The 17,270-nt window shown below is 52.5% G+C and overlaps 11 protein-coding genes across 11 annotated transcripts; 7 read left to right on the plus strand and 4 right to left on the minus strand.

The window, feature by feature from the left end:
* The first annotated feature begins 158 nt into the window (after positions 1–158).
* BU25DRAFT_409133 (uncharacterized protein) lies at positions 159–1,145 on the plus strand. The gene has a single exon (XM_033705988.1). It carries the CDS (start codon positions 214–216, stop codon positions 898–900), a length of 687 nt encoding a protein of 228 aa, XP_033563416.1. The 5' UTR covers positions 159–213; the 3' UTR covers positions 901–1,145.
* Positions 1,049–1,750, plus strand: BU25DRAFT_18568 (uncharacterized protein). The gene is made up of 2 exons (XM_033700965.1): positions 1,049–1,141; positions 1,252–1,750. The coding sequence occupies exon 2, from the start codon at positions 1,307–1,309 to the stop codon at positions 1,658–1,660; it is 354 nt and encodes a 117-aa protein (XP_033563417.1). The 5' UTR covers positions 1,049–1,141; positions 1,252–1,306; the 3' UTR covers positions 1,661–1,750.
* A 95-nt stretch (positions 1,751–1,845) lies between these two features.
* Positions 1,846–2,592, plus strand: BU25DRAFT_389241 (uncharacterized protein; the record flags this gene model as incomplete). The annotated part of the gene is made up of 1 exon (XM_033704508.1): positions 1,846–2,592. One exon carries the CDS (start codon positions 1,846–1,848, stop codon positions 2,590–2,592), a length of 747 nt encoding a protein of 248 aa, XP_033563418.1.
* BU25DRAFT_389242 (UPF0047-domain-containing protein) lies at positions 2,517–3,674 on the minus strand (the record flags this gene model as incomplete). Its single annotated transcript, XM_033704509.1, has 2 exons — positions 2,517–3,411; positions 3,466–3,674. 2 exons carry the CDS (start codon positions 3,672–3,674, stop codon positions 2,982–2,984), a joined length of 639 nt encoding a protein of 212 aa, XP_033563419.1. The 3' UTR covers positions 2,517–2,981.
* A 1,053-nt stretch (positions 3,675–4,727) lies between these two features.
* On the plus strand, positions 4,728–5,891 carry BU25DRAFT_325919 (HET-domain-containing protein; the record flags this gene model as incomplete). The annotated part of the gene is made up of 2 exons (XM_033702292.1): positions 4,728–5,189; positions 5,253–5,891. Coding segments are annotated over 2 exons (1,101 nt in total), but the record flags the coding sequence as incomplete, so codon positions are not given.
* Positions 5,892–6,356: 465 nt separating this feature from the next.
* On the plus strand, positions 6,357–7,325 carry BU25DRAFT_18581 (uncharacterized protein). Its single transcript, XM_033700966.1, has one exon. It carries the CDS (start codon positions 6,470–6,472, stop codon positions 7,193–7,195), a length of 726 nt encoding a protein of 241 aa, XP_033563421.1. The 5' UTR covers positions 6,357–6,469; the 3' UTR covers positions 7,196–7,325.
* BU25DRAFT_409136 (NADH-ubiquinone oxidoreductase) lies at positions 7,250–8,190 on the minus strand. The gene is made up of 3 exons (XM_033705989.1): positions 7,824–8,190; positions 7,528–7,695; positions 7,250–7,445 (listed from the first exon to the last, which is right to left on the minus strand). Exons 1-3 carry the CDS (start codon positions 8,148–8,150, stop codon positions 7,311–7,313), a joined length of 630 nt encoding a protein of 209 aa, XP_033563422.1. The 5' UTR covers positions 8,151–8,190; the 3' UTR covers positions 7,250–7,310.
* Positions 8,191–8,341: 151 nt separating this feature from the next.
* Positions 8,342–9,706, plus strand: BU25DRAFT_409138 (uncharacterized protein). Its single transcript, XM_033705990.1, has one exon. The coding sequence runs from the start codon at positions 8,699–8,701 to the stop codon at positions 9,323–9,325; it is 627 nt and encodes a 208-aa protein (XP_033563423.1). The 5' UTR covers positions 8,342–8,698; the 3' UTR covers positions 9,326–9,706.
* Positions 9,707–10,157: 451 nt separating this feature from the next.
* BU25DRAFT_465320 (GroES-like protein) lies at positions 10,158–12,002 on the minus strand (the record flags this gene model as incomplete). Its single annotated transcript, XM_033710649.1, has 2 exons — positions 11,295–12,002; positions 10,158–11,238 (listed from the first exon to the last, which is right to left on the minus strand). The coding sequence occupies exons 1-2, from the start codon at positions 11,576–11,578 to the stop codon at positions 10,158–10,160; spliced, it is 1,365 nt and encodes a 454-aa protein (XP_033563424.1). The 5' UTR covers positions 11,579–12,002.
* Positions 12,003–12,199: 197 nt separating this feature from the next.
* BU25DRAFT_430069 (bacterial luciferase-like protein) lies at positions 12,200–12,985 on the plus strand (the record flags this gene model as incomplete). The annotated part of the gene is made up of 5 exons (XM_033708585.1): positions 12,200–12,228; positions 12,344–12,506; positions 12,556–12,754; positions 12,838–12,872; positions 12,917–12,985. 5 exons carry the CDS (start codon positions 12,200–12,202, stop codon positions 12,983–12,985), a joined length of 495 nt encoding a protein of 164 aa, XP_033563425.1.
* Positions 12,986–14,441: 1,456 nt separating this feature from the next.
* BU25DRAFT_364274 (uncharacterized protein) lies at positions 14,442–17,151 on the minus strand. Its single transcript, XM_033703783.1, has 2 exons — positions 15,768–17,151; positions 14,442–15,716 (listed from the first exon to the last, which is right to left on the minus strand). Exons 1-2 carry the CDS (start codon positions 17,075–17,077, stop codon positions 14,498–14,500), a joined length of 2,529 nt encoding a protein of 842 aa, XP_033563426.1. The 5' UTR covers positions 17,078–17,151; the 3' UTR covers positions 14,442–14,497.
* Positions 17,152–17,270: the final 119 nt, after the last annotated feature.

A 17,270-nucleotide genomic window follows, 5' to 3' on the forward strand; every position in this document is an offset into this window, starting at 1 on the left:
TTGCAGGTGCGAACGAAGCGTAGGGCGCCCGAATTCGTCGTTGATGTTCAAGGTGTGGAGGATAAACAAGGATGGTAATGCAGCGCGTCGACGCGTCGAAGCCGAGGCGCACGATGTTCGAACGTCATGCGTCAACGGAGCGCTTGAACTCTCTTCACATCCGTTCTTCAAGCCTGCCCAAGCTCGGACAAAAGCACATCCCAATCGCCCATCATGATACAACGAATTCTCCTACGAGCAGCGCAGCGCAGAATCCCAAACATCCACACCTTCCGCCCTCGACGCTTCGCAACACAACCCACACCACCACCAACCTCCGCCTCCCGCATCGACCGCTTCAACCGCCGCCTCCCCAAATTCCTGCACAAATACACCTCCGCGCTCGCCACCGCGCCCCTCTCGCACATAACCTCCTTCCTGATCCTGCACGAACTCACCGCCATAGTCCCGCTACTCGGCCTCGCAGCCACGTTCCACTACACGCACTGGCTGCCCTCCTGGTTCGCCGAGGGCGCATGGGTGCTCGCCGGCGTCGAGCGGTTCGGGGCGTACTTCAAACGCAAAGGCTGGGTCCGGAGCGAGGACGTCGCCGAGGCGGAAGTCGAGGTTGAGATGCGGAGGCGGGATCGGGTGTGGAATTTGGGAGAGGGTGGGGCGAGAGTGTTGGTTGAATTTGCGACGGCGTATACGATTACGAAGGCGTTGCTGCCGGTCAGGATTATGTTTAGTGTTTGGGGCACTCCGGGGTTTGCGAGGTGGGCGGTTCTTCCGGTGATTAGGAGGTTCAAGACCATGTTTGGAAGGGGGAAGAAGCCGGACGTTAAGAAGGCGGCGGGCACTGGAGCTCTTGAAGGTGGTGCGGTGCCATTGAAGGCCGCTGAGAAAGCTACGAAGAGTTGAGGAAGGATGATTCCATAAGCTGCAGCATTGTTGAGTGATGGAAGCGCTCCAGATCTCGTTCGAACAGTGTTACAGCTGAGGCACATTCGATTCAGCAAGATTCAGCAAAAGAAGAAACAGGCCCTGCAAAAGCGGTAGCTCGCAAAAGACAATGGAAGCTTGGATAGCCGCACTCAAGTGTCCACGTGCGCGTACAGTGGAGAGCAAGGCACTTGTGGTGAAGGGTCTTCCTCGGACGATAGTACGTCAACGGCCGTTTGCTGTCCACTCCCAATTGCACCAAAATTCTCTCAGCCTTTCTCATTCGACAACAAGTCGCAGCACCAAAATGTGTTTTGACGACAGGACCAGATACACCACGAGGACCCGCGTCCAGAATGGCGTGCGGTTCCAGGAAGAGGTGGTCATGCCTCGACACCGAAGCTCCTGGCGCCGCAGGTATGGAGCGTCTTACTATCCTTCGAGGTACTATGCTCGCCCTCCTAGAGCTCACTACGTGGGCGGCGCCGTGTCATACCCTGCACGGTACCCTGCAAATGTTGGCTACCACCGAGCCATGGCTACCTCAGCAATGGTACCTCGAGGCTACGTACATAGCACTGGTAGCTACATGTCTGGGGGTCGCGCTCTCATGCCGAGCGCCTACAACATGGTGAGTGGACAGTTTCCTCTCAATTTCGTTTGGTCTCCCCTCGCACTTGCCTTCATCACACCGCTTGTCCACGTGCACTGGCTCGAACTGGACCTCGAACGCTGTTAGTCAGTCTGACTCAACCCCAAAGACGCTTCCTTCTCATCTGCCTGGGGTTGCTTCTTACCTACCTTCACCCCGCCTTCACCTGCGCCTTCTTCGGCACAGCTTTTCCTCATCGTCCCACACCCCACCACCACTTCCCCAACACAACAATCGCTTCCACTCGCCGAGCGTCACTCAGCATCATGGTCATGGAGGGCTACCCAAAGCCGCGCCACAATTACGTCTACACACCTCGATACGGTCAGCGCGGCGTCCTCACCTACGCAGGCCAGCAGGCAAACGGCGCATACCCCTCCGGCGTCGCTGGCGGCATCATGACCGGCTACGGCTACGGCTACGGCGTTGGAGGTGTAGGTTACGCTAGCCCTGCATACCCGGTATACAACACTTCAACTTACTCCTACCCATACTCCGGCGCCAGCTACTACGGCTCGAGCTACTACCCAAGCTACTCCACCTATGGTGGGCTTGGAAGCTACTACAACTACGGACTCTATGGCTCGATGTACCCACTTGCTAACTTCTATTCTCCATATCAGAGGTCTTACTACAACACGGTGCCGACTTACGGACATACGGCATACGTCTATCCGCCTGGCCCAACTACGACGACGACCACCTACCGCGTCACCAACAACCATGTCCCAGTCACCACTGCGCCGCAAGCCCCAGTGAGAGAGACAAGGACTGCATGTGCACACACTATGACACGCGAGGACATCCAGATGGAAAACCGAAGGATTGCGACGGAGCGCGGTGCATACAGCGCCAGGAAGATCAAGCCCGCCGATGCTCGCGACGACGACCCTTTCTGGTGCCGGGAGCGCAACGGCGAGTGGCACCTAAGGACCTTCTACCAGATCGAGAACGAGTGCTACCCGGGTCAATGGCTCATGGACGCCGAGCTGGGTTTCCTCGTCTTTCACCGCGGCTGAAACTGCCCCCCCCCCCTCCTGTTGGATGATCACATCTTGGATCTCGAAACACGATCTGCTGCCATCTCCAATACCTTGACAATTTCTACACGGCCTCCAAATTGCGAATCGGTCTCTCCCGCCCCAACATCCTTTACGTCACGGCGCTTCTCACCCAACGATATCCAACATTCCCAGAGCCGACGTTCTCGCCACAAAGGTCTCTCGATATTTCGTGGCTGGCGTTTGGAGGATTGAGTGTATAGCCGGCTGCTTGGTATACTCAATACATTTGTGTACATTTATTCGTGACGCCTTGTTGCCTCCTCTTCTACTCATATACACGGCTATCGTGTCACTGCCTAAATCTTCGACCTCTCTTGATCATCCAGATCTCCTTCCCCTTCAGTTTAGTTCTTCTCGCCCTGAATCGTCGCAACAATCTTCCTCGAATGCTTCATATCCCTAAACTCCAAATACCAAATCCCCTGCCATGTCCCCGTATTCAATCTTCCATTCGTAATCGGAATCGTCACGCTCGCGCCAATAAGCGCGCTCTTCACATGCGCAGGCATATCATCACTGCCCTCCGCATCATGTCTGTACAGGCCCTGCCCCTTCTTGTCCTCCGGCACTATCCTGTCCAATGCCGTGCTCATGTCGGCGCGCACATCCTCGTCCCAGTTCTCGTTCAGCGAGAGCGCGCAGGACGTGTGCTGGATGAAGAGGTTGAGGAGCCCGGTTTTGTAGTTTTTGATCTCGGGGAGCTCTTTGAGGATTGTGTCGGTGATTAGGTAGGAACCGCGGCTGCGCGAGGGGAGGGTGAATTGCTTTTGAAACCTGTATAGCACTCGTTAGCTAGGGTTGGGAAGTGTGGAAGGCGTGGGGGCTTACCAAGACATGGTTGGTGGTATTGTGCAGATATTCGGACTCGAGCAAAGCACTGTGCTGCGGGGTGCTGCGACAGGAATATAGTATGAGGCGAGCGAATTGTAGGGGGCCCAGAGAACTGAGACGAATGTTGCGGGGAAGAGGGAGAGTAGAAAGAAAGCCGCGATCAAGAAGGTAGTAAGTGGGGAGATTGAGGTGTGTTGTGAGGACATTGGGGGTTTGCGACCTGTCAAGGTGCGCGGAAAGAGGCTGATGTCATGGCGGCGGCTGGCGGGGCGGGGCAGGAGCGGAAGGAAAGACGTGGCGGAGGGAAGGTGGAGACGAGCGCAATCTGTCGACCCGTGAACCTCCCCGATCTCTAGACCTTAACAACTTGGAAGGCTTGACCAACGATGATAGCTCCAACGTGCGAATTCAGGACGAGATGCTTGTTCTGCGGATTGAATAGTTGTGTGGCAAGGCTGTCGGCACTTGGCGTAAGATCCATCAGCTCGCATCACTCATCACCATGTGTCTTCCTACGTCGAGTGCAATAACTTGAAGGAGCAGGCTCTGGCACTTTTCCGATCACTGTACTAGCCTCAGATCACGCCTGAATACCAAGCGATAGCTAGGCTTCTGTGTAGAAATGGCTACTATAAAATCAAGCGGCCCAGGGCGCAAGCAGAGAATCATGAACGGCTTCACGATACTGTGGGTCAGCCTGCGGACTGATACTACTCTCACTTACCCATCGATAGACACATGGCATTGAAACGTTCTGGTCCGCCTTTGAAGTCAGCTTTGCGAAATTGGACCGAGCTAAGATGGCTCTCAAGTCAAGATCTTGCATTGTACGGGTTAAGCTGCAGAGCCTGTGGCTTCTCGGATTTCTTTCGCCATTCGACCAACGCTGACGGGTACACGCACCTCGGACAGACCGCATTACGAATCGGTAACTTCCGGTCTGTTTGCCCTACCTGCGATGTGTTTATACAGGTCTACGATCGTGTCTTCGAAAACCAAGCAGAGAAACCGTCACGTGTTTATATATCTCACAACAAAGCGGGCGGGTTCTTGAATCTTCAGTTCTTCGATTATGGTACCTCAGATCGGCTTTTAACTGAAGAGCACTGCCATATCCATGTCTTTTCCATAGGTTTGTGCTTATCGTGGCCTGAGGATGTCCATAGCTGAATGCCTCAGAACCACGCAACATACATAACCCATTTCCTCTGTCGAAGTACCATGTAAGCTTGGATCCTGCATCAGCAACATTACTGAAAGAGATCAAAGCTTGGATTGATCAATGTAGAGATACCCATCAAGTCTGCAGTACATCTGCAAATGAGGGTACATCTAGGCCAAAACGCTTGCTAAGGCTTGATAAAGACATTTGCCTGGCTTCGCCTACGGAACCAGTCCGTTTCGCTGCGCTGAGTTACTGCTGGGGCACAAACAAGCAGCCGATCACGACGAACGCGAACCTGACGACTCGTTATGGATATCTTGAGTTCTCGAATCTTCCAAAAACACTAAAGGACGCCATCTTCGTCTGTCGCGGGCTCGGCTTGAGCTACATCTGGATCGACTCTCTTTGTATCGTACAAGATGACGGAGAAGAGTGGGCCACCGAAGCTGCTAAGATGGCAGACATATACTCAAGCGCGCACGTCGTCCTCGCGGCTTCGCTGGCGGCAGATGCCACGCAGGGTTTTCTTCATCCACGTCACCGCCCATTTGAGATAGTTACGAGAAACAAGAGGCATGCTATCACCTTGGACGCAAGACAAATAAGTAATCATGACGAGGTTCGGCGTGCACACACTGTGCGAGCGAATCTTGATCATCTGCCGCTTTCCAGAAGAGGATGGGCAATGCAGGAGGGCGTATTGGCCACACGAATTGTTCACTTTTGCCCCGACGAGGTCCTTTTTCAATGCAAGACGGGATCCAGATGCGAGTGCCAAGGAGAAGAGCCTAATCATATCATACGCCCCGCATACAATCTCGCCACATGGCCCCCAACAGATCCGCAAACGCTTCGAGCGCTCTCCTTGGACGATGGTGCAGGATACCAATTTTTCGTGGAGTGGACTAGAGTTGCTCGAGAATTTAGCTCTCGAAGCCTCTCATATGCGAGCGATGCATTGCCCGCTCTCTCCGGTATTGCTCGGCGCACCCAATCGCTGCATCCTGGGCAATACATTGCAGGCATGTGGGAGAAAGGCTTTTGTTTTCAGCTAGGCTGGTACCTGAACTCGAGAACGGAGTCAGCAAAGATCGTTCTTACCAGGCCCACATTCTCCTGGATTACTGCTCCAAGAAGTATAACATACGCGCTTGCCTATCAACCCGTTCCAGTATGTGCTCTGCTCCATGCTCAGAGCACCCCAGCCACAATGGATCCATTCGGACGCATCATCTCTGCCAGTGTCACTCTTCGTGGCAGCACCGTTTCGGGAACTGACTTCGTACTGGAATGCATGAACAGGCCTAAATACATGGATCGTGATCCGCTCCAGGTCAGCATTGATGCCTGTGCTGGTCATCTCTACTATCAGGCAAGAGGCTCGAGACATTGGTTTGCGGGATTGGATACTGTTTGTGATTGGGCCTCGGTTCTATGTTTTGGCTTATATGCTGACGCTGAATCTGCGAGGGATGTTGAAAGAATTGTCATGCTCCTATTGCAGTGTGAGCCAGACACAGACTCATTCGTGAGAGTTGGTCTTGCAAAAAATATGGAGAAGAGCTGGTTTAATCAGCGAGCGACAGAACGCACCGTTGTCATTGTGTGATTGCAGTCACCGCATTGTAGTCCTTGTTTACACATACTCAATCGTGTCATTCCACACCGTCCCAGTCCGACTTGAGACCTGATCTAGAGCCGTTACAACTCGATGCGGTTAGATCTGTCCGCAATGGAAGAGAAAGGGCATCAGATTAGGATTATGGGCCAAATCGACAGTTACGCCGAGAATGTTGTGGTGTACTTAGGTCGGCCTACTGATCGGACCGAGACGGCATGCAGGCCTTGCATTTCTTCACCAACAACGCCGCTGGTTTACCCAACCTTCCTTGGACGTACTCTACTCTACCTGGGGTCGAGCAGGGTCTTGCAGACATTTTGACTCGACCTTGGTTCCAGCGGATATGGACCGTTCAAGAAGCTACGCTAGCTCAACATACAACTCTCCTCTGCGGCGAGCACCAGGTTTCGTGGAACGGCGACCTGCAGACGATGAAGTCTCTAGTCATCCGTATCGAGGCCACAGCCATCTCACCGTTCTTTGCATGTTATGGTGAACTGCCCAGCACACTCGACTGGAGCCCGCTCATGAACATCCTCGAGACACAGATGCGGCAGGCTGCCGAGAGGGAAGGTGTAGTTCTTAAAGAAATCATCTCGATCTTGCTTTCGATTTTCGACACCGCCAATCGACAAATCCAATGGATCGATATCTTGCGATATTCGGAATTATCGGGAATGACCAAGGTGGCCAGCTCAGTGTGGCGCCGGACTACCAGAACGCCAAATTGCAAGACCTGCATGATAGGTTCCTGGAAGAGGTTTGGCGAATCGTTGCAGTGGAGCAATCCTGGAACTCGAATCTGGCGAACCTCCGCCTTCTGTGAGGAGAAAACGCGAGTGGTCATCTACTTACAGTTATCTCGACTACGCTTGTGGGCTTCCGGCTTGGTGTTCCTGTGTCGTCGTAGATTACGAGAAAATATCGCGAAGTGGCTCTAGCGAACAACATCAGCATACAGTACGGGTATGGTCCGAGAAGTAGCAAACATAACATCTTCTTGCTTTCACTATATATTTACAAGCACACATCCTCTCTCTCCTTTGCTTCTTTGATCTACCGTTGTGCGAGAGGCTCGTTTGTGACCTTCTGTGCCTCGTTGACCTCAGCGGCGTTGCCCTTGGGTCCGAGCGGGTATGAGAGCTGGTCTGCGGGAAGGGACTCGAGGTGTGCGCGGTGGTGCTCGTGAGCCTGTACTGTGTCAGCCTGAGTCCACTCTAATAGGAGTGCCCAAACACCGTGAATCTGGATCTCGAACAGGATCTTGACGTACGAAAGGAAGACCGCAGTATGTGCACCAGCAGATCTGGGGCTTATCGGTGTTGATGAAGATCCTGGGGTGACCGAGGGGGCCGCCTCCGCCATCGCAAGAAACGATGCGCTCGTGCGTCCAGCGAACGGGCTGCTGGTGAATGAGGTCGATCGCAGCGTATGGGCGAGGCTGCACATAATGCGTCAGCAATTGTTCTATCGCTCCCTTGGAACACACAAGTCCTCCTCCACTCTTGGAAACCCCGCATATTTCCCTCAATTGCACTTGTCCCGCCCCAGTTGGCATATATGACGTACCTGGTCCTCCATAATGCTCTGCTCGAACCTCGGTCCGCTCATTGCAATCTCCCTGGGCTGCTGGCTCCTGCTCCAGATACCCTGGCGGTTGGGAGCTTGCTGCTTCCTCAGCTTCTCGCCTTGCTCGACGCTTTCCTGCAGGACCTTGTCGAACGCGCCTTCCGAGGAGGTAGCGGTCGCATTGGTCTCGGAAACGGTCTGCACTTCTTTGCGCGCGACGGGGTCGTTGGCGGGCACTTCGGCCTTCTTCTGCGACGAGTAGGTGGCCCGGAAGGATGGGGTGGCGAGGCGCAGGGCGCTGCGTGCGCGGAGGGTTCGGGAGAGCATTGTGTGTTGTGGACAGGCGGACGACCGGCTGGAAGTGCTGGGGTAGGCGTCGTGAACTATGATGAGGTTGTTGGAGCTGCGTGATGCGCCAAGAGCGTGTTATGTAAGCACGACGTTCATTGGCTCTGCGCCTTGCTGCACCTTCTTCACCAGCAACAATGCGACTTCCCCTGAGCTTCTTGTATCAAAGAGTGTACTCTTGGAAGCTCGCGAATGAATGTTTGATCCAATCTGGACACGCCCGAAAACTTCGTCTATTTCTGTGCCAGCCATGACCTAGAGCCTCTTTACGACATCACGACGGTGCATCCATTGAATTAGGTAGGGAATATTTCGCTGCTGCCTTGCAGCCATTACGCTTTGGCTATTTGTGCACCGTTTCTCAAGGTGGTTGGATTGACATCCATTACACTCAAATCGAGTGACCGGATATTCTCCGGACATCAACATCCGGCTCTCCTCGACACCCGGATTCACCAATATATACTTGCGCATCTCACATCTCGACACCATATCCCTTGCAAAGCAAATCAAAAACATATCACACAATGGTCGCTTCAATACCCAACGACATCTTCCAATTCGGCACCACCGCCGCCACAGCTGCCGGCTTCAGTCAAGGCCAACCATGTACAGCAGACCTCACATCCCACGGCACCGACGGCATCGGCAGCTATGAAGACGGACGTCTCATGATCCTGAATAACGGCGAAGCCTACGCCCTCTCAAGTGACAACAAAGCCACCCCAGCACCTATGGACACCCGTCTCCCTTTCGCAATGGTCACCATCTTCCGCCCCACATTTCGCATGGAAGTACCATCCCTCGACATGGAGAGTCTAGATGATCTGTTCTCGAGTCCAAGATTGGCGCATGCGAGGGCTGTGAATACGCTTGCGCCGTTCAAGGTTGTGGGCATGTTCAAGTTTGTGGAGTTCGTGGATGGCGGGGAGCAGCATGATAAGAAGGGCATTGTTTTTGGGTATGTAGTGCCGACGTGGATGAAGGGAATTTGTGGGCCGAGGATACATGCTCACTTCTTGGCTGATTCGGGGGACGTTGGTGGGAAGGTGGTGAATTTTGAGACGGATGTTGCTACTTTGAGCTTTGCGAAGACGGGGAGGTTTCATTTGGGATTCTCGAAGAGTCAGGATTGGGAGGATGTGAGGTTGTAAGATCAATCCGCGAGATACACTGGCGACGATCTACTCGAATCATCCCTGGCGCAATCTGCGCCGCGCATTGCGTGTGTTACCGCCGTAACGTGCAACGGTAGTTTGGTTGCATTTGGGCTTGCTTTGAAGAAATCCAGAAACATTCGCACCGTGTACCGGGGTCATGGCAACAGGGTCGTACGGTACTGGCGGGCATGCAGGTGCGTGCTTACCAGCTTTTGGCGTACGATGGGCTAACCTTTTGCGAAAGCCTCTGACACCACGAGAAGATTGCTAGACTTGCAGGAGTATATGAAAGTCAACCCTTCCGCAGACCGATCTACATCTGGAGGTTAGATATTGTCAAGCATGGCTACACAAGTGCCATCCATAGAATCTGGCAGTGACGTCGAAGTCGAGAGGCGCGACTATCCAAATACGTGAACGTTCAAAACTGTTTTGTCTATTAAAGTAACAACCACAGCAAAATGGTATCGAAGCACGTTCTTCAGCATGACCATCCTTGGTCTTTGCCACGTCTCAGCTCCTGGCATTTGGGGCGCAATGAACTTGCTTGGAGCTGGAGGAGCTCAGTCACCCCATCTCGTGAACGCTAGTAATGCGCTCACTTTTCTGCTTGATGGTGGTCAATTGCTACTTTAGTAGTGCCATCGTGCACTACATTGGAATGAAAGGAGCGTTGATATTTGGAACAATTGGATATACTCCCATATCCACTGTTCATTCTTGTATCAACACATGGAGAAGTGGCTGAGTCAACACCTCCAGTTTGCCTTTCATGTACTTTTTATGAAAAGTGCTTCTATTTTGTGTACATTACTGAACGACATGCCTAATGCAAAACAGCTACAAGTCGGCCTCCACTGATCTCCCTTTTCCTCATCCTGTCGAGACCTTCGTTGATCGCGCCTAGTCCGTCTACTGTCCCTACAACGTCTGGTGGCACCAACAAGCCCTTCACAAGTAATCTTTCGCACCAAGCACTCAGCGCCTCGCCGACCTCTGGGATCTCGTGGTAGAGCTTGATCGGTACGTTGTGCAATGTTACGTCTTCCGGAATATCGGTTTTCGGCAGTCCCGTCAGTCCTACCAAGTGTGATCGTGGTGCACCTTCTGCAAACTCCAGAGGTGTCGATGGTGGGGTGGGGAGCTTGGAGTCTTTGCGCTCGTAGTTCTGTACATATTTTGGCAATGAAGAGATAGGTGAAGTCGAAGACGATAGTGAGCGCAAAAGATAAGCAGCAGTTTCCTTGCCTACAGTGTCGAAGCCAAAGCGTGCACTGTCCTTTGTCGCTCGCTTGATGATGTCGATCGCTCTTTCGGGATCGTGCGAATCTACGAGCAAGTCCGGACGTGTGGCTGCGTTCGAGGACAACCTTATTCCATGCTTCGCGTTGTCGACAACAGATACAATCTTTAGGCCCATCAACCTTGCAATCTGTTTTGTGAGATGCGCGCTTGTCGAGCTGCCGCCCCAGATGACGAGGTAGTCTCCAGCTTTGGCATGGTCCACCTTGCTTATGTTTTCGAGGCATTCTTTCCGGATATCTGCTGGCAATCTTTCGGGATCAATGTTGCGCACCATCTTCAAAAGGTCTGGTCCATCTTCGACATTCTCGAAACTGACGCCCATGCAAATGCCTAGCGCCAATACTGCGGACACGAAGGCGACCCCTAAGATACTTCCAGACTCCGCCGAAACGTTATGAGGAAGTCTTATGGTGTTGAAGGATGACGCTATGCTGTATTCTTGGAATGCGGCCTTACGTAGATCGCGATAGTCGGTTGATGGTATTGTTACAACATCGCCTTCGCGTACACGAGCATTGGGGGCCTTTGGTGCCTTGACGACCACACCAGATAGTTCGCGGCCGGAGATGAAAGGAAAGACAGGTACACCGAAGTTGAAGTCACTGGTCGGTTGTTAGCAAAAATGATCAACACCAGGTGTTCGAAAGGGCGCACTTACGGCGACTTCCAGTCTATGGGGTTCAGGCCCGCAGCAGTGACCTTGACTAGTAGTTCTGTGTCGTTCTGAATTTCTGGAACAGCATGATCGATAGCAACCTCGTATGGTTGACGGATTGCATGGAGTAATAACGCAGATTGTCGTTCGGGATGTGTTTTGTCTACCTCGTTGCGCTGGAACTGGTGCTGTGCGCCATCGGCCATACTCTGTGATGCTGTAGTCTCCGATCTGATCTGTGTTGGTGCCTTCGAGATGCTCTTGGGTCGCCACCGCCAGGGAACCATGATGATATGAATTTGGAGAAGTTGACGAGTCTGAGTGTTCGATAGTCAGGACTCTTCTGTTTGAAAAGAAGTTGAAGTACGGGTTCAAAGATGGCGTAGGATGCGACTGCAGCCCAGCGGCCTGGTTCCGATTCCTGAAATGGCATTTCCGGACAGCCGACTTCGTCATTCTACAGGGTGGTGAGCAAAGAAGCTAGTGGGTAGGTACATGCATACTTCCATCACTCGCGTCGGTGTCTACGGCCTCTTCGCGGGGACTGTTTTGTCGGCATTGTAGAGTCCAATGGGGTGGTAATCATCTTGGTGGAGAACGCCCGTAATAAGCCGCTAGAGCCCGATTATAACGTGGGTAAATTGAGGGACCTAAGGGCCCTGTGTCAGTGACATACCGCTGTACGAATCCTTATTCTATTGTCCTACGCTGATTTGTGTTGGGGTCGGGAGATAAGCGATTGCGTGAATACAGACCAAAGCACATCATCTGCCCCATAGAACTGAAGCAAAATCAACAGCGACATCGGATTCATATGTACCTATGCAAACCTCAGGAAGCACAGAATAACTCAAGTTAAGAGCACGACATCCTCCTGGAAACATACGAAATCGTGGCGCCTCAAAGAAATGGATCGTGAATGTGCTCGTGGAGATGTGTAAGTTCACGTGACCGCGCGCCAACCCAACGTCATCTCCGCCAACCGCGACACTTCCCCGCTTGGCAGACGCTTCCTTCTATTCGTATTGGTAGACGATAGACTGACTTGAGAGTGAACCAACAGGCAGTGGCCATCAGTCGCCTGGACTATGGAGGCACTTGGAAGACCACTCGCATGAGTTCGGCGATGTTAAGCACTGGGTTGAGCTTGCAAAGTTGGTGGAAGTAGCCAAATTCCACGGTATCTTCATTGCCATTGTCCTCGGTGGCTATGATGTTAGGTTTGAAACGAGAGGTGTGAAAGCAAGTTCCAACAAGCTTGAAGGTCTACAATGGCAATCTTGATGCTGCAAAGATCTCTGGCACACAATGGCCTGTCAACGAGCCACTTAGTGTCGTGAGCGCGATGGCAGCAGCGACGAAAAGCACCGGCTTTGGTGTAACAGTGTCGACGTTATATGAACAATCTTACCATCTGGCTCGTAGGTTATCGACGGTTGATCACCTCTCGAAGGGGCGGCTGGGTTGGAACATAAGCCATTGTGGCTCAAGCTGTCAAGTGCAAGACTAAGGTGCGTGCAGATCGTTACTAGTTACCTCGATCCAGCTGCTCGTAACATGGGCTTCAAGGAGCATGTGACAGTAAGTACCGCCAATTCATGGTTTTACAGCGCTAATCGTAGCAGCATGACGAGAGGTACGCGCAAGCCGAAGAGTATGTGAAGGTAATGTACAAACTCTTCGGATCGTCGTAAAGAGACGATGCAGTTGTTCTGGACCGCGGGAAGGGATTGTACACTGTCCCAGACAGGGTCCGCAAGATCAACCACAACGGCACGTACTTCACAGTACCCGGACCTCACATCTGCTAGCCAAGCCCACAACGTACTCCGCTCCTGCTCCAGGCCGGTACCTCCAGAGCTGGTAAGCAGTTCGCAGTACAGAGTACGGAAGCCATCTTTGTTAGCGCCTTCAGTTCTTCAGTACCCGCCAAGAGCATTGCAAAGGTTCGAGAGCTGGTAGTATTGTAACATGGACGGGACCCCAACAACACCAAGGTCCTTGCCTGGTAACTCCGATCATTGGACGGACAGAGGAAGAAGCTCAAGCCAAATTGGCTGATTATCGATCCAGCTATCTCTGAACTACAAGAGTGGCCAGTGAGGCAAAGTCGGGTCCACGACTTACATAGTCCTCATCGCATGAATTGACGTCCAGCCTTTCCGACGTCATAAGGTATGGATGATCATATATGCATCAACAGAGTTTCGTGAAGGCAGCCTTGGGGCTGTCATATAGATGTAGAGGTTGCGATTCACAGGATCGAATTACACATAATGGCTACATCATTGTGATACCCAATGCTACTTAGAACTCGTGTTGAAACCTGGTGTTGAGACAAGAAATGATATTAGTCGAGTATCAGAGTGTTGAGATGTTCCATGATGGACGAAAGGAGATGTGACAGCTATTTGCTGTTAGGAAAAAAGTAGACATGTCTCGCAGCCAGGAGGGCAAAGCCAAACAATGAGAGAGAAAGCACGCGAGAAGGGACAAGTGGCGTTGAAAGACGACTGTGGACGAAGCTAGTAAAGAGATGATGTGCACAATGAGAACAAGTGATGAGAAACAGGCGATGATGCCAAGTCGCAGGTGTACCTTCAAGATCGTATCCCCGATTCTGAAAGAAGTAGAATATAGCCAACGGCAATAGTGTAAGTACGTTCAAGATTGCATTTCCAAATTCCACCACGCGCCTGATGGAGGTCCACAATCTTTTTGTACAACCCTTGAAGCTTTGCTTCCAGTATTTGTACGTGAACCCTCAGATCGTAAGACTCCATGGGTCACATCATTGTTCGGTTCGTCAAGCTCGATCCCTTCGATCGACACAACAGCCGTCCTGTTAGTCTCTCCAATGCATCGCTGCACTATCGTTGCTCTAGGAATTCAGCTTTCTTTGAGCCATGTCGCAATGTTTTTCGATCTCTGCTGCCTTTGTCAAGATTCGACATCTTGGTCCCGGAACTGCCTGAGAATTGATGCGTATTCATCCAAAGGAACGGTACCAAATTGAGGTGAAGAGGTATATGTCTCGAACCAGCCAAGAGCAATGATTGTGCATTCGAGACGATAAGAGAGACGTGAAGAATCGGTAAATGTAACATCAATGATTCCGAAGTCGTGATCTGGATCACGAAAATTTCGAAGGTCGTTCTTGGTATCTATTGAACTCTACATACACCGTCAGCGAACAGACAACATACCTAGGACGCATCAGCGCTCTTCAAATGCTCATCGTAGAGCTTCTTCTGCTTCTCCCACTCCTTCTTAAGCTTCTTGCTCGCACCCTTCGAGATGTCCTTGCCCTCCTTATCCTTCAATGGCAGCCCATCAATGTCCCACGCGCTGTACTCAGCGATCTTGAACATATCCCTGGGGTTGATCTTGGCTTGCTCAGCCAGCTTGGCCTGCCTTTCTGCCTCCTCGCGCTGGCGTTTAAGCTTGGCCTCGGCCTTCTGACGGGCGATAGTCTCCTTCTCGTTGCGTGCGAAGCGCAGTTCAGCGTCAACGGGGCGCACCATCGATGGGAGGTTCTCGCGATCTTCAATGTAGATGCCGAGGTCCCAGAGGTGTGTGTCACGCAACGCGTCGCAGAGAGCAAGGAAGTCCTTAGCAGGGGCCTTCTTCTCCGCAAGATCGCGCAGGCTCTCTTGGAAGGTGGACAGAACCTCAGCGTAGGGTATGGCGCTGATATCTTGCTGTTGTGCGGACTTGTGCTGTGCGATGATAGACTCGAGAACATCCCCTGATAGGTCGCCAGCAACAGCGTGCTTGCGGACTTCATCGCGTTCGCGAGCAGCGGCGTAAACAAACTCTTTCGCTTCTGAAGGGATGTCAATGCCAGTCCAACCGATACCACCATCGTATGGATCTGCGTTCCCATCGAGACCGAAGATGCGGACGATGCGAGTAATGTAGCGAGCGATGTCGAAGGCGACACTGTCAGACAGATCAGCTGGCTTGGCAGAGTTGCAGGCTGTGACCAATGTCGAAATCGCACGTGTTGCAGTGGGTGTGTCGAACGAATCTGAAAGCGCGCTGTGGACCTTCTCCTTCGCAGTCTCGAAAGCCTTCAGGATTTGTTCGTCCTCCTTACCCGTTGAGTCGATCATAGGGTTTACCTCGCGGTCGCGGACCTTGTAGAAGAAGTTGCTAATGCTGCTCTCCCATCCTGAGCCTGCCTTGCGCATAGCATCTGTGATCTCGATGCCGTCATGCCATCCTCCCATAAGGAAGATGATGCGCAAACTGCGGGCGGTCCAGTCTCCACGCGCCAACGCTTCTCTAATGGTTGTGAAGTTCTTGAGACTCTTCGACATCTTGCTACCAGATATCGACAAGTGGCCCATGTGCAAGAAGTAGTTCACCCATTGGCGACCACCCTTGTCGCCAGACCAGTGTGCTTCCGATTGTGCGAGTTCGCTAGAACAAGTCAGTAATCTGAAACACTGCAGTGAAACATTTGATACTTACTTGTCGTGGTGAGGGAAGCACAGGTCGATACCACCAGAGTGAATATCCATCTGCTCACCAAGCACGTCGCTGGCCATCACAGAGCACTCAATGTGCCAACCTGGTCGCCCAGGGCCCCATGGTGACTTCCACGCAGGCTCTCCAGGCTTACTTGACTTCCACAGGGCGAAGTCAGCCTCACTGCGCTTCTCAGACGTCTTCGCCTGCGACAGAGCACCCTCGCCGTCTGCCTGCAGTCCCTTGTCTCCACGATTCCAGGGCTCTAGACGGGCGTAGTGGTTGCCAGGGATCTTCTCGAAACCGTCGATGTCGAAGTACACCGAGCCGTCCGTTGTCTTGTAGGCGAAGCCGTTGTCCACGATCTTGTTAACGAAAGTGACAATCTGATCACCGTATTCAGTGACTCGAGTGACGACATCCGGATCCAGAACGTTCAGGTTCCGCATGTCTTCCATAAAGCGCGCCTCGTACTTCTGAGTAAGCTTTGTGAAGACTGTGTGGTCACTAGCATCGATCTTTGAGCCGTGCATCGAGTCCAGGTATGGTAGCAGAACATCTTCGGCGCCAGCGTAGAACAGCTCAACGTCTTCTGGGGTAGATTTCGACGGCGCTAGTAGCGCTGTCGCTGCAGTCCCAACGGTCTTCAGGTGCATCTTGATCTTGGCCTCCTTGTCGCCTGGAGCACTCAGACCATCTTCAGACTTGCCGGCAATGACATTGGCGTACTTCTCAGCTGACTCCTTGTTGAAGTTCTCTGGCGAAAGATCCGAGCTCAGTAACGGGAGGTTCTTCTTCACGTAAGCCTCAAAGGCCGCAACGGTCGTGCTCGACACTTCGTCCGATATTGTTGGGTTCTCGGCCTTGAATTGTGCAAGAAGGTGCTGCTGGCGTCCTCGCAGAATGATCTTGTCGTCAACGTCGGTGATGTTCTGGACGAACTGCAGGTTGTAACCGAAGTAGCCCGCCAAGATTCTTCTCAAAACATCAATGGTAACGTAGTTTCGTGCATGTCCAAGATGGGCATCGTCGTACACTGTGGGGCCGCAGCTGTACCATTTCACAACCTTGCCCTCAGGATCGATGGGAATAAAGTCATTCTTTGACCTTGTCAGAGAGTTCCAGACTTTCAATTTTGCCGGCACCGTAGACTTGGGTTCATTCCATGGCGGCTGGGTGCGCGCTGGTGTCGCCATGGCGGCTCTGAGTACCAGCTGCAAGGGTGGATTCTTGAAGTTGGTCCTCGAATGCAGGAGCGGGGAGCTAGTGGGAGTGAGGATTCTGCGGGACAAAGAACGAAAAGCAAAGACCATCAAGGAGACGGTAACGTACAGCAAGAAAGGAACGACAGGACGAACGAAGAGGGAAATAGCAAAGTGGAGTCAAGCTGCAGGAATGGCGAATTGGGTGACTCAGGATGCTGCAGTCGTCGTGTCCCCTTCATGAGTCTCGCGCGCGCATGCCTTGGCGTTCCCCGCCAATTGCAGGGTCGAAAGCTCCCCGCTA

Source organism: Macroventuria anomochaeta, assembly GCF_010093625.1.
Source record: "Macroventuria anomochaeta strain CBS 525.71 unplaced genomic scaffold BU25scaffold_10, whole genome shotgun sequence".
NCBI lineage: Eukaryota > Fungi > Ascomycota > Dothideomycetes > Pleosporales > Didymellaceae > Macroventuria > Macroventuria anomochaeta.

What these genes read in the sequence shown, in the direction of transcription:
- BU25DRAFT_409133 (XM_033705988.1), top strand. Translation starts at nt 214, where the DNA reads ATGATACAACGAATTCTCCTACGAGCAGCGCAGCGCAGAATCCCAAAC.
- BU25DRAFT_18568 (XM_033700965.1), top strand. Translation starts at nt 1,307, where the DNA reads ATGCCTCGACACCGAAGCTCCTGGCGCCGCAGGTATGGAGCGTCTTAC.
- BU25DRAFT_18581 (XM_033700966.1), top strand. Translation starts at nt 6,470, where the DNA reads ATGCAGGCCTTGCATTTCTTCACCAACAACGCCGCTGGTTTACCCAAC.
- BU25DRAFT_409136 (XM_033705989.1), bottom strand. Translation starts at nt 8,150, where the DNA reads ATGCTCTCCCGAACCCTCCGCGCACGCAGCGCCCTGCGCCTCGCCACC. An exon ending in AGAGCATTATGGAGGACCAG is followed by an intron (nt 7,696 to 7,823) that starts GTACGTCATATA and finishes CATTATGTGCAG; the next exon opens with CCTCGCCCATACGCTGCGAT. An exon ending in CATACTGCGGTCTTCCTTTC is followed by an intron (nt 7,446 to 7,527) that starts GTACGTCAAGAT and finishes GACACAGTACAG; the next exon opens with GCTCACGAGCACCACCGCGC.
- BU25DRAFT_409138 (XM_033705990.1), top strand. Translation starts at nt 8,699, where the DNA reads ATGGTCGCTTCAATACCCAACGACATCTTCCAATTCGGCACCACCGCC.
- BU25DRAFT_364274 (XM_033703783.1), bottom strand. Translation starts at nt 17,077, where the DNA reads ATGGTCTTTGCTTTTCGTTCTTTGTCCCGCAGAATCCTCACTCCCACT. An exon ending in TGCTTCCCTCACCACGACAA is followed by an intron (nt 15,717 to 15,767) that starts GTAAGTATCAAA and finishes GACTTGTTCTAG; the next exon opens with CGAACTCGCACAATCGGAAG.